The sequence below is a fragment of the Kwoniella botswanensis genome, chromosome 1 (genome assembly GCF_036426115.1).
Source record: "Kwoniella botswanensis chromosome 1, complete sequence".
NCBI lineage: Eukaryota > Fungi > Basidiomycota > Tremellomycetes > Tremellales > Cryptococcaceae > Kwoniella > Kwoniella botswanensis.
The window spans coordinates 13,153,933-13,166,889 of NC_088599.1; the positions used below are offsets into that span (position 1 = coordinate 13,153,933).

General features: G+C 44.4%; 3 protein-coding genes across 3 annotated transcripts; 2 read left to right on the top strand and 1 right to left on the bottom strand.

Moving 5' to 3' along the window:
- Positions 1-351: 351 nt before the first annotated feature.
- On the bottom strand, positions 352-4,727 carry L199_004966 (uncharacterized protein; the record flags this gene model as incomplete). The annotated part of the gene is made up of 6 exons (XM_064890681.1): positions 352-549; positions 666-3,052; positions 3,111-3,522; positions 3,593-4,067; positions 4,126-4,380; positions 4,441-4,727. 6 exons carry the CDS (start codon positions 4,725-4,727, stop codon positions 352-354), a joined length of 4,014 nt encoding a protein of 1,337 aa, XP_064746753.1.
- Positions 4,728-5,045: 318 nt separating this feature from the next.
- On the top strand, positions 5,046-8,832 carry L199_004967 (uncharacterized protein; the record flags this gene model as incomplete). The annotated part of the gene is made up of 19 exons (XM_064890682.1): positions 5,046-5,247; positions 5,338-5,550; positions 5,640-5,734; positions 5,786-5,858; positions 5,923-6,144; positions 6,206-6,317; positions 6,377-6,549; positions 6,602-6,701; positions 6,752-6,792; positions 6,850-6,957; positions 7,006-7,068; positions 7,120-7,192; positions 7,243-7,458; positions 7,520-7,766; positions 7,839-7,878; positions 7,931-8,130; positions 8,193-8,229; positions 8,288-8,317; positions 8,384-8,832. The coding sequence occupies 19 exons, from the start codon at positions 5,046-5,048 to the stop codon at positions 8,830-8,832; spliced, it is 2,694 nt and encodes an 897-aa protein (XP_064746754.1).
- A 712-nt stretch (positions 8,833-9,544) lies between these two features.
- Positions 9,545-12,542, top strand: L199_004968 (uncharacterized protein; the record flags this gene model as incomplete). The annotated part of the gene is made up of 4 exons (XM_064890683.1): positions 9,545-9,778; positions 9,867-9,994; positions 10,076-11,663; positions 11,757-12,542. The coding sequence occupies 4 exons, from the start codon at positions 9,545-9,547 to the stop codon at positions 12,540-12,542; spliced, it is 2,736 nt and encodes a 911-aa protein (XP_064746755.1).
- Positions 12,543-12,957: the final 415 nt, after the last annotated feature.

Consider the following 12,957-nt stretch of genomic DNA (forward strand, 5'->3'; position numbering starts at 1 on the left):
AAACAAAATATCAGGTTTATCTACTGTGTGAATACACGTACAAGTCACTTTCCCATGCCCGAGGTGAATGTTTACTCGAGTATGATCCGCGGCAAGTGGTTCGGTCGGAAAAGATCCATGTCGGCACGAGCGATACTACAGGCGGCAGTTCTATTTTTAGATGCTACTATACATACAGTACGAGCGACATAGTAAAGTATGTTATGTTACATGTAATGTCATCCTACAGAGGACTGAGCTATCGAGCGTATCAAAAGACTAATTCCATATCGTGCAAAGGCATCAAAGATCATCACGTAATGTCACATCGTTCCTCCTTACTCGTCCCGCTGATACCAGAGATAAGCTGCCCTATCGTTTTCCAGTGATAGCTGCCAGTTCAATCTTCTTCAACATGCTCTTCAAGTTTTTTCCGCCCTTCTGACAATTCTCTTCCAACCAATTCTCAAACCCTCGTCTGATCTCTACTAATCTTTCGGTGATGGGCAAATCGTCCCCTGGGTTAAGGAGGGTACGGAAGAAGTTTGTCCATAGGTCTTGTTGCCAGTACTACGTCGAGAGATCATTTCGTTAACATGGGACTTACCAGGATAAAGGTCACGCTTGAACGGGATATTTCATAGAAAGGCAAAAAGCAGATGGAAGATGGGTTAATTATCACTCACCCTCCTCAATCCCTGATCAATAGTCCATAATCCATCTTGACCCTTCACGACCTTGATGTGTCTCCCATATAACATTGTATAGGCTATACTTGCCAATCCATAATAATCAGTCTGATAACTCCAGTTCTCACCATTCTGCATTTCTATACAATCTTTTTCGTCTGCTTTCCAATCCCCAATGACAAACTTCTGATCTCTCTTCGATGGATAAAGCGTTAGGTCGAGTGTTTTACCAAAATCAATTAATCTAACTCCCTTTGATGACCATCCATTTTTACCTTCTCTAGAGTGTGAGGCTGACCAGGAAGAAGTGGGTATATCCGGCAATCGTATGAGACAATTATCGATCTTCAAATCACCATGGATGAAATCGTTTGAGTGTAATTCTTCTACCAATTTGAGTAACTCCACAATGAAGAATATACATAACATCTCTTCTAAGGTTGATGGTCCACCTGAAGTCGAAGGTGAAATACCAATCGTATTCGCTTTATTCACGACATCCAATAAAGTTCCTTGAGACGAATAATCCATCAAAAGATAGCTTTCATCTTTGAATGCGTAAAGTTGTCGAGTTTGAATGATGGACGATAAAGCTGATTTGCTGATTCTGGAGTATATCCGATTCAATACGATGTATTCCCATATCGAAGAGGGTTGTTCAACCTTGATAGCCAATATTGACTTATCTTCTTTTTCATCCCCATCTTCGTCTTCATCTTCATCGTCAGAATCCATATCATCTTCCAACTGTCGTTGTGCAACATCAACAGCTGAGAAAACCAATCCGAATCCACCTTCACCGATCTTATCTCCGAATTCATATTTCTTACCTTGCAATTCGATAGGGAGAATATCATCTGAGGGAGCGACAGATGCTCTAGAGTTGGTACTTCCTCTTCTACCTCTTGATTTGGCGTGTTTCTGTAGTTGAGCCCAATTAGATGATGAGGTGGATCGACAATCGATGAATCCAGGTATTTGCGGAATGGGAGGTTCAATGGATGTTAAAATCGTCTCAAGGATTTCAGAGGATGCAGGATTACATGGATTGGGTATATTGAAGATTTCAGGTATCTGATGGTTGGCAGTTACAAAATTTTCACTCTCTGTCGTAGGATCGACGGAGCCTTCCCTAGCAGTATGCATAGTCTCGCCATCCGTCAAGACCATCGTATGCATCGTATTCTCATTTCGATGGATGGTGAAACCTTCTGGAAGTTGGAACTTGCCATTGATATCACCTGAGGGCATATCATCTTCCGATAAGATGGATTTGTCGAATTCGATGAATTGGGCAGGTGGAGAAGTACTTTCATTTCCCGCTTGTTGAGGAGGATGTTGATTCTCTGGATCGGTCGAAGATATTCCAGCTGTTACTTTAGCTGGATCAGAAGCGACGAAAGCGTCTTCTTGCCCTTCTTCTTCTTCATCCTCAGCGACACTGAATGGTCTCGTATTACTTGCGGTAGACGAACGGAGATTCGTCATGTGGGTGTATTCACAGGTCCTCTCGGTGATAGGTGTCATAGTGTTGATTTGAAATCTTCTCATTCCTCTTGGCCTTTCTTCTTCTTCCTCTTCCTCGTATACATCGTTCAAGTCCACCCGAGCCACACCTTGCTGTACTTCATGGACGAAGCCCGCTTCCTCCTCTTTAGCTTCTTCATCTCCTTCTGGCACTTCCTGAATCGACTCAGTAACTCCTCTACCATACGAACCCTGTCTCGTTAGAGCAGGAGTAGCGAAGAGGTTCTGCGAGAGTGGCTGACGTTGTTTGGGTGCTGCCGAGGGTGTAGCCTGTACTGCATTTTCCTGATCACCATTCTCGTCAGAGAAGATACCGAAAGCTTTCGGTTTTGATGAACTCGATGCAAGGGGTGTACAACTGGTCAAAGGAGTTTTTGCGGGGGTATCATTGAAGATGTTGAATTTACCCGGTTTGCTCGCTGAGGGAGGAACAGAGTTTTCGTCACTGAAAACTGCTGGTCTGGATGATTGGATATTTTCATCTTGAAAGACTGTTGGTTTGGAGGAAGCAGCATTTTCATCGTTGAAGACCAGTGGCTTGGAAGTGGGGTTTTCACCCGGGGTGAAAAGCCGACTTTGACCTGCAGGAGTCGGGGTGGGAGGAATCATAGCCCGTGGAGTTGCTGCTAACATGGCGATGGATCCTGGTCTTGCAGGTAAAGGTGTAGGAGCACATTGAGCAGGTTCTTCCACCTCTTCTTCATCCGACGAATCATCAGAGTCACTGGCCGAACCTCGGACCTTACTCCCATGAATAGTCTGATCAAACATCTTCATCACTTCTAATTCGGCAAGTTTGGTGTTGACAGTCGGAGAAGGCGGTTTGACTTTCTTTTCTTCAGCTTTGGGTGTGGAAGCTATGACAACAATGATTTAGCTGAATTGTGACACACAACACTAACCAAGCTAACTCACAACCAGGGTTATGCCATGATCTCTCCCATTCTTTCACCTCACCCTTCCACTCTTTGCCCAGTAAGCCCCTCTGCCTAGCTCTGATCTCCTCGAAACTCCACTCATCTCCATTCTTGTATACTGCATTCCAATCGAACATCCGTCGTTCCACCTTTCCAGCCGCGTTCTTCGTATCAGGTCCATCTTTAGGACACTCCCAAGGCTGCATGACAAAGCGTGATGACGAGGATGTTTTCCCAGCTCTTGGAGGTTTCCTGGCTGAGGGCGGTGCAGGCAGAGATGGAATTGCAGTCGAGAGTTCCGACGTATCGTAGTGTCTCAGAGGATCTGATTTGAGCAATTCAGCTTCTGTTGGTGGTTGCTTCTGTCGTACAAATACTTCGTCGGCTGAGCGTATACCTTCGTTCTCGGACTGTTTATCAAGGTCAAGATATCAGCTACGCCATTTATAGTGATTCATCATGAAAGGCACCTTGACTCACTACATCCTTGAACACCTCAACCTTTGGTGTCCTAGGCGCCATTCTAGTTCTAGAAGCGCTCTGAGGTAGAGTCTCTCCTCTCCATGGTGTAGCCTCTATGGTGTTTTCTTTCCTTCTAGCATCTCGAGTACCGAAATCTGCCCATTCTCCTGGAGCGCTATCATCCGATCTACCTTTATCATCTGAGAAAACCTCCATTTTACTCCCATTGCCCTTACTCGCTACTCTGAGGGAGGGCGCCAGCTGAGTAGCTCCAGCTACAGAGGTCGAGGCGGTGGCTACTTGACCTAATACTGATCTGCCCAGTGTTCTGGCAGGTGCTGAAGTGGATGAAGACGGTTCATCATCTGGTACCACACCTGAAGGGGGAGCCATGATCCTCTCAAGGAATTGCTTATGCCGGTTCTTCAATCTATCAGGAGGTGAGGCTTTACGAGCTATACCCAATCGATAAATCTCATCTGCCTTTTTGCGTCTGTGATGGGTACTCGGTCAGCGAAGAAGTGAAGAGCAAGAAAAGGGAGATGACTGACCTCCCCAAACCTTCTAACGCACTTGCCCATTCTTCGTAAAACACAGAATGTCTAGTCCCTATATCCCTAGATTCCAGAAATGCCCAAATCTCTTCTCTTCTTTCTATCTGCCTGGCATACATCACCCATAATTTCAAGTATCGGATATCCTGTGTGTATCTCGTGTCATTGACGAAGCGCCTTGTGGTGGTTTCTAACAAGGGTAGGAGGTGTGTATCTGACGATACGTGATGTTGTACTACAAACAGTATGTACCTACACATCCGTCAATTAGCTCAACCCGGATAGCATACCAAAGCGTGTAGTATCGCTCACTTATTATATACATCCAGAATATCCAATATTCCATCTATCATATCCTCACCCTCCTTGTCCCTCTTCTCCGCGTCTTCGATGTCCTTCCGAAATCGCTCATGTCCCTCTTGAGCCACTTTATCCGCAGCGGTGGGTTCCTTGAGTACGTTCGACAGAGTAGCGGCTGATCGTCCAGTCGCCAAAGGTCTGATATTCTCCTTTTGCGATTCAATCAAGGCGAAATCCGTGACTGGACCTGAGGAAGATGGAGACGGGGGCCGCTGACCTGGTGAGAATAGTGAATCCATCATTGACGGCGTACCTGTATGCTGTATGTGTGAGATGATCAGTACGGTCGTTGATTGAACAGTCGAAAGTCAAAAGTGAAATCAAAATCAGTCGCTTGTTTATCTTTGACGCGTTGACTGCAATGCACTTGTTTGGTTCAATATCATCCCCAAGTGACGTGGCATTTACTTCCTCCCTACGTCATGAGGGCGTGTTTGAGCTATGACGGCTACCCACCTCCACTAGACATGTCCGCTGACATCTCGATACATATAACACATAACACTCAGCAACATATCCAATCAACGGTACCTTTGCCGCTCAACCCAATATACAACATGGTCACCAAGCAAGATAGACCATACTACTTACAAGAGGACGATCAAGAGGGTGAAGCTTTGGTCTTGCCCGCCGAGGAGGATGATCCTAGTATTCCCAAAGATGAGAGTCAGAAGGACAAGAAGGCGAGGGAGAAGAGGGAGAAGGAAGCTGGAGTGAGGAGGGTCAAAGTGGGTAAGGTAGAGCTGGACCCGAGTATAGGTGAGTATCTGAATGTGTCTCAGCCCCTGATAAGGGAAAGCTGTCTCAACACCTGGGCGTAACTGATACATGATGATCTACAACTTGCAGACTACGCCAACTTTACATCAGATGGACCAGGTTTAGACTCCAAAGCGATACTGGATGATATGGGGATGATCAATATCTGGGTGGATCTCAAGAAACCATTACCTGATCTTCCGACGGATTATGCTCGAGCAGTCAAGGAGTATGCCGTGGATCGAAGGAAGGGAGTCAAGTGTCCTCCATTGAATGTAGTCATATTTATAGTCGGGTCGAGGGGTAAGTCGTCCTAAGATCAGCCTAAATCTTGTGTATCACACTCCATCACTTGAAATATTGGAAGCTGATTAGTTTGGTATATTTTATAGGTGACGTTCAACCATACTTGTCACTAGCAATGCATCTCATTACATCCCATTCACACCGGATCAGAATAGCTACTCATCCAGATTTCAAAGACTTCGTTCTGGAAGCGAGGAAATACTTGAAGGATAAGAAGGGTCCAAACGGGGAGAATCTGGAGGATAAGCTGGAATATTATGACGTGGGAGGGAATCCGAAAGAATTGATGGCATATATGGTCAAGAGTGAGCTGACGGTCGGTCTTCTGCCCGTTCTTTTTTTGCGAAGCTGATGTCTGTACCCATCAAGATCCCGGTCTCTTGCCTGGTATGGCATCATTGACCAATGGCGACATATCATCCAAGCGAAAGATGACTGCTGAAATGCTAGAAGGGTTTCATAAATCTACTTATTCGCCTGACTCAGTATCTGGAAGACCTTTTGCAGCAGATGCGATCATTAGTAATCCCCCAGCTTTCGGTCACATACATATTGCTGAGGCTTTAGGCCTTCCACTACATATGACTTTCAGTGAGCTGATCAGGAAATCTCATCCAGCCTGTCCCAAGCTGACCTTTTTTGGAATACTCAGCGATGCCTTGGTCACCTACAACAGCCTTTAACCACCCTTTGGTGCGAATCGAGCAGTCCAATGCGGAGAAAGGATTGACAAATTACCTCAGTTTCGCTTTGGCCGAAATGCTGTAAGCTATAGTCTCTTCTTACCCGAAGAAAGCACGATGTAGCTGACGATGCAGTACAGTACCTGGCAAGGTTTAGGAGATGTTATTAATTCTTTCCGAAGCAAGACCCTCTATCTGGAACCGTTATCGATGAGTTCGGGTCCCTCTGTGGTAGATAGACTGAAAGTACCTTGGACGTACTGCTGGAGCGAAGGGCTGATCGAGAAGCCGAAAGATTGGAAGAATCATATTGGTAAGCGGAGGAAACCGAAATACAAGTTTAAATCAGCTCATATGAGTAATAGATATATCCGGCTTCTACTTCTTGGAGGGTGACAAGGATTATGAACCTGATCAGGAATTGAAAGAATTTTTGGGAGCTGGTGGACCTCCGATATATATCGGGTAAGCTAGAGCACATGAGAGTATCGCACAGATGCTGATGCACCTCGCAGCTTCGGTTCAGTTGTAGTGGAAGATGCGACTGCAATGACCAGTAGGCTGTACACTCGCCTCTGTGGGATAATGGGAAGAAGCTGACTTCGCTACACAGAAACAATCTTCGAAGCTGTTAAACATTCCAATGTAAGAGCTTTAGTCAGTGCGGGATGGGGTGGTTTGGGAGGTTGTGACGTGCCAGACAACGTGTTCATCCTAAAGGGTGAGCGAGGCCCTTTCAATCGTGGTTCTTTGCTTATCGCATTCATAGGCAATATTCCGCATGATTGGTTGTTCTCAGAAGGACGAGTTAGCGCTGTGTGTCACCATGGAGGTAAGCTGAGCTTCCCAGCCTATACGCGCCTTGAGCTGATCACAAGAACAGGCGCGGGCACCACGGCAATCGGACTAAGAAACGGCTTACCTACGATCGTTGTCCCATTCTTTGGTGATCAAGCGTCAGTCACGATACCTGATTTATACGGAATCATACTGACCGATTACTTAGCTTTTGGGGTGAGATGATACATAAAGCGGGAGCTGGACCCCCTCCGATCCCTCAAAAGACTCTCACGACGGAAAACCTAGCCAAAGCGATTGAGTTTGCTACTTCTCCTCATGCAAAAGCCGCAGCCAAGGGTATGGCAGATAAGATAAAGTCGGAGTCTGGCGAAGTGAAAGGCGTGGAATCATTCCATAATCACTTGCCTTTACTCAATATGAGGTAATTATGCAGAACAGTCAGTCCCTGTTGCTGAGCTAACGCTTCATCTTGATCCACCTAGATGCGACGTGGATCCTGATCAGATAGCGACATGGTGGTCGGACAAATTATGTTTGAGGCTGAGTGGTGTTGTAGCTGCTTTGATGGTCGAGAAGGGAAAACTCGATTGGAAGGAATTGGAAGTTCACCGAGCGAAAGAGTACGACTCGAAAAGGAGAGTGGTCGATCCCATCAGTGGAGGTGCTAGTGCGATCTTGGGTACGATAACGGGTTATTATGCTGGTATCGCTCAAATTTTCTACAATCCGGTAAGTCACCACTTCGAGAAGATCAAAGCATGCGATACATGGGAATTGATGCATTGATTTCACAACTCTTAGCCAAAAGGAATAATCAACACTACCACAGCCATACCGAAGGGTTGGTTCACGATTCCTGTGTAGCGAATGGAGGACTGATGATGTGAAAACAGGTATGGTCAACATCATCGATAACATATACGAAGGGATGGATAACATTCCGAGAATGATCGGTTCGGAACAAGTGAGAGAAAGAGGTAAAGTAGACGATTTTGAGAGTGGAGTGAAAGAAGGCGCAAAGGGCGTTTTCTACGGTTATTGGGACGGAATAACGGGTTTGGTTAGAGAACCGGTGGAAGGTGCCAAGAAGGAAGTGAGTGAACCTCTTTATGTGTCACTGTATGGTCATATCTCATGAAAATATCTTTACAATAGGGCTTTGTCGGTGCGATCAAAGGGATGGGAAGGAGTTGTATGTCTGTTTTCCATATCGCCAAGATCTTCGCAAAGCTGATCATGATTGCAAATAGACGTAAATGTTACTGCTCGTCCAGCAGCCGGTAGGTAACGTCATTACGGGGATCGCGTGGCCCGTCAACTGACAATGACAATGTCAACTCTTATAGGTATAGTCGGAGCGATATCACTGCCTATACGAGGTCTGACGAAAGCATTCCAAAACAAATTTTCGGCACCCCGTGAGATCGTATTGGAACAACCTAGGAGATTACTATCTATCGAATCGCTTGATTCTCTATCGCCAGAGGAAAAAGATAGCCTAAGCAAGAAATTCCAAGACCTTACCAGACCCGAGAAGGTCAAGGAAAGGAAGGAGAGTTTGAAGAAGAGGGCGAAGAGGGTAATGGAGGGTGATGAGACTGCCTTGGATAAGGGAGATAGCACTCCAGTGGAAGAAAAGGAGGAAATAAACCCTAACAATATTCCAGAGGCCGAGGCGGATGTGAAGGCCAATGAACTCCAGGGAGAAGGGAAGAAGCCGAGGGAGATGGAAGAAGCTGAACGTAGAGGGTATGAACGAGCTCTGAGGGAGTTGAAGGAAAGAGAAGGTAAATAATTGCTTTGATGCTCTACCTATAAACGGATGAACGGTGGTATGAAGGACTGTAATTGTATTTCTATCTGGCTGTCATATCATGTACTACCAATTGCGAATATGTAGACAGGATCAAGAGTATACGGAGTATTGAATGTCCTTATCAGATAAGTGTCCATATAAGTGACATACCGTTAAAGGCGACTCACGGACCGTTTCTACCCGTTTTTTCGATTTTGAGTTTCGGGTCAAACAAATTGAAAACCAATTAAACCAGGCACGATTGAATGAAATTTGATTATCACCCCTTTGGGGAATAGTACTCGAGCCGTGTGCTTGCGGAAGCCGATACCGCCAAGTGAAAGTGGCCGATTCCACTGCGCCGAGAAAGAGGGGCAGAGAGATATTAGGCTGTCTTACTCGACGTGTGAACCTGGATTTTTATGCGTATTCGCTCGTCTTTATCTTCATCCTAATCTTGATTATTGAGAAACTTCCATCATTCTTTACAACAACTTAGAACAAGGTCAGCAGTCAAGGACCGAATTGGAGATAAATAAATCATCAATGTCGCCTCGAAATGAACGATGACAAGATGTCATATTCAAGTCATTACTACTTCGGTCATAACAATGTGAACCGCAACAATAACAACAATAGCAGTAGCGGCAGCGGCAGCAATGATAATCATCAACCCTATTTTCAACGATATCAACCGCAGCAACATCCTTATATGGCAAATACATCGGTATTTGCAATATCACCAAGATCATCTTATTCCGATCCTCCATCTGCTTCGGCTTCCGCTTCCACATCTAGCTCAAGTGCAGGTCCCAGTCATATCCCTGCTTATACCCACATTCACTCTCAACAGCATGATGGAAATGCTATCTTAACGACGACACCGACGTCAACGCCGATCAAGAGAGGAAAGACGGGTTGTATAACTTGTAGGATACGTAAGAAGGTGAGGACATATCTCTTTCGTATTCATATAATTTTGAATCATTTCATTCCAAGACACGGTGAACAATGCTGACTGTCGATCCATGAAGCGATGCGACGAAGCCAAACCCACTTGTGATAGCTGTGCGAGATTGGGGCTGGAATGTATGGGATACTCGGTCCAGAGACCATCATGGTTGAAAGAGAAAGATATGGAGATGAAGTTGAGAGAAGAAATGTAAGTGATTATCCGCTATATCATATCATATGTGATAGATTAGCTCAAGATGGTTGGCTTTGATGTGATGGAAATCAATAGTAAACAGAAATCCAACGAGAGACGAAGGAGTAAGAAGACTGGACAGCCCAAAACGAAAACAGGACCGAAACCGAAACCGACCCCCACACCAACAGCAAAGGGAAAAGGAAAGGCTGAACCTGAACCCCAACCAGAACAACAGATAGAAAAGTATCAGAGTGAGATGGGCGGCAACCTCGCAATAGTTGCTTCTTCCAGTAATCCGTTTAAGAGGAAAAGACATAAACAGGACACGGACGAAGAAGAAGAAGAAGAAGACGATGCAATGGGATTGGAAGACAACCATAATATATCATCTTCATCTATGAGTGGTCCCTCACGATCAATCACCGTTCCCACCTCATCAGTCTTATACCCACAAGTCGTCGCGCAATCTCAAAACTTATCTGCTCCTGCTCCTTTGACTTGGGCACCTCTGATCAGCAGTCTGAACCATCCTATAACAGGCTCGTTGGCGAGACATCCATGGAATCCAAATCATTCTCAGGGTCCTCATCGAAGTCAATATCAACATCCATCTCCTTGTCCAAGTCCCAATGCGATCGAAGGACCGTTCACTAAAAGTTATACCTATCCACCTCCTGCAGAATACTATCAGAATCAGTATCAGAGTCAAAGTTCAAGCTCCAATCCCGATACTCCCTCTTCACTTATCGAACTATCCAATCCCGAATCTCCCCTTGAAGATCTATGGATATACCTTCTGAACTGTCAACCCGACATATTATCCAATCTGCTGTCGCCCTCGCCCATCCCACCTAGATCGCTTAGTAAGAGTCCATCACCTGATTCAGTCGATAGGTATTTCCATCATTATCTCAATGTCGTCTTGCCATTGCAATTCAGGTTTACTATGAAATCGTCAGCGGCGGATCTGTTGGCTCCGCTAGCGATGAGGGATGATACTGTCATGAATGGTCTGAAAGCTCTAGCGGCATTACATCTCAGCGTGTACAAGAACAAAGATAAGACCAGGAACGATAAGAATAAGGATAGCCGAGGGGAAGGTGTCGTTTGGGATGATATTGTAGCAGTAGATGATGAAGAAGAGCTGAGGACACTTCGGATACAAGAAGACGAAGGAGAGGAAGGAGAGAAGGATAAAGAAGTAGCTGAGAGATCTTTCGATAAAACGATAAAGAGCTTACGATCGCCGACATCTGATCCGAATGAAACCGATGGGTTGTTGGTTTCCTCTATATCTGCCATATCATACGTGATCTTCAGTGGTGGAATAGCATCTGAATGGGTCGAAGCGCTTAGAATAGCTAGGAAATATCTATGGGGTGCTTTAAGAGATTCACCAGAATTAGGAATATTTACACCTTCCACTATTCCCACTAGCACTCATTCACATCAAAAGCAGAAAGGATCGCCTTGGAAAAGATATCGACATTTCCTACAAGCTATAATACGCACAGATATCTTTGGGTCTATCACTGAAAATAAAGCGTCAGAGTTATTACCAATCTACAGATCGTTGTTGAATCGTTCGTCTATTGACTTCTTATCGGATGGAAGTGGGATTGGAAGGGCAAATGGGTTAAAGGAGATCGTACCGAATTTAGATGATATAGATAACACCACTGTAAGTTCTCTTCCTTTCTTTCCTCGCTAGGAAGGATAATGATAAGTCATCTTTGATCGCGCTTCGCTCATTTACTTGAATCATTACATCTAGTTACTTGCACTAGCTGAAACAGTCGCTTTATCCGAATGGCGAGCGGAGCAATACCAAAAAGGTACATTGGATCTTGAAGAACTCGTTAGAAGAGGTAATGAGATTAAAGTCTTGTTGAATGAAAGATCAATAAGGGAAAGACAATATTTCCCAAATTCAAATCATCATCTTCATGTCCGTCGATCAAGTTCAAATGGAAATGAGATGGAAGATACGGACACAAGGTTAAAAGGTCAATTAATGAGTGATGCGTACTACGAATCGACCAAAATATTATTGTCTATAACTATAAATGGACCTTTCCCGAAATTATCGACTGTTCAAGAACCTATAAATGAAATTATCAATTTGATCAGACAACTCAAGATAATAGAAAATAGACAAACACAATCTCAAACCGCAACCACAGCCACTGTTGGAACCCAAACTGCGATCGGAACAGAAAAGAAGAAGCGAATGACGACTATGACCACGGGAACGGGAGCAATCACTGGGACGAACGAATTTATACGTACATTGATTTTCCCAATTGCAATCTCAGCATGTCATTGTTTACCTTGCTTACAACCTTTTTTCAGAGGGTTGTTTTTGAATTTGAATAAAAACTCCTTTTTATTCGGTAATACGAAATTTATCTGGATGTTAATTGAGAAAATGTGGGAAGAGAGGAATATCATGACCAATACCGATTCCGACGAAATTAATGGAAGTGAAATTGAAAGACCAATTTTTTGGTTGGATGTAATGAAGGAATTAGGATGGGAAGGAGGCATTTTGTTGATTTGATACAAATCGATCAGATGGACCTATATTCGTATGAAACGATTGATCGGATCGTGAATTACTGTATTGACTCGTACATATCACTTCGTAACTCAAAGTTAGGTACTTGTACTTTCGAAATTCAATGTTGTATACATATTACACCACACAGATCCACTTTTCTTGCTTCTCGATACTTATGAATGTTGAAAGAACAAGGTTACGAACTCTCTCCCCTGAACTCGAGAGGTCATGCAGTAGCATCATGACAGCAAGAGAAGTCAACCAGCCGTTGATGTATACTGCACTAACTTATTTCCTTGTGCTGTATACAGTAAACTTACATGTCATATCACATAATCACTAAGCAATATAGTGTACCATCGTTTGAAAGGAAAAGAAGGAAACGATCGAGAGTGTTCATATTGATCAAATCAGA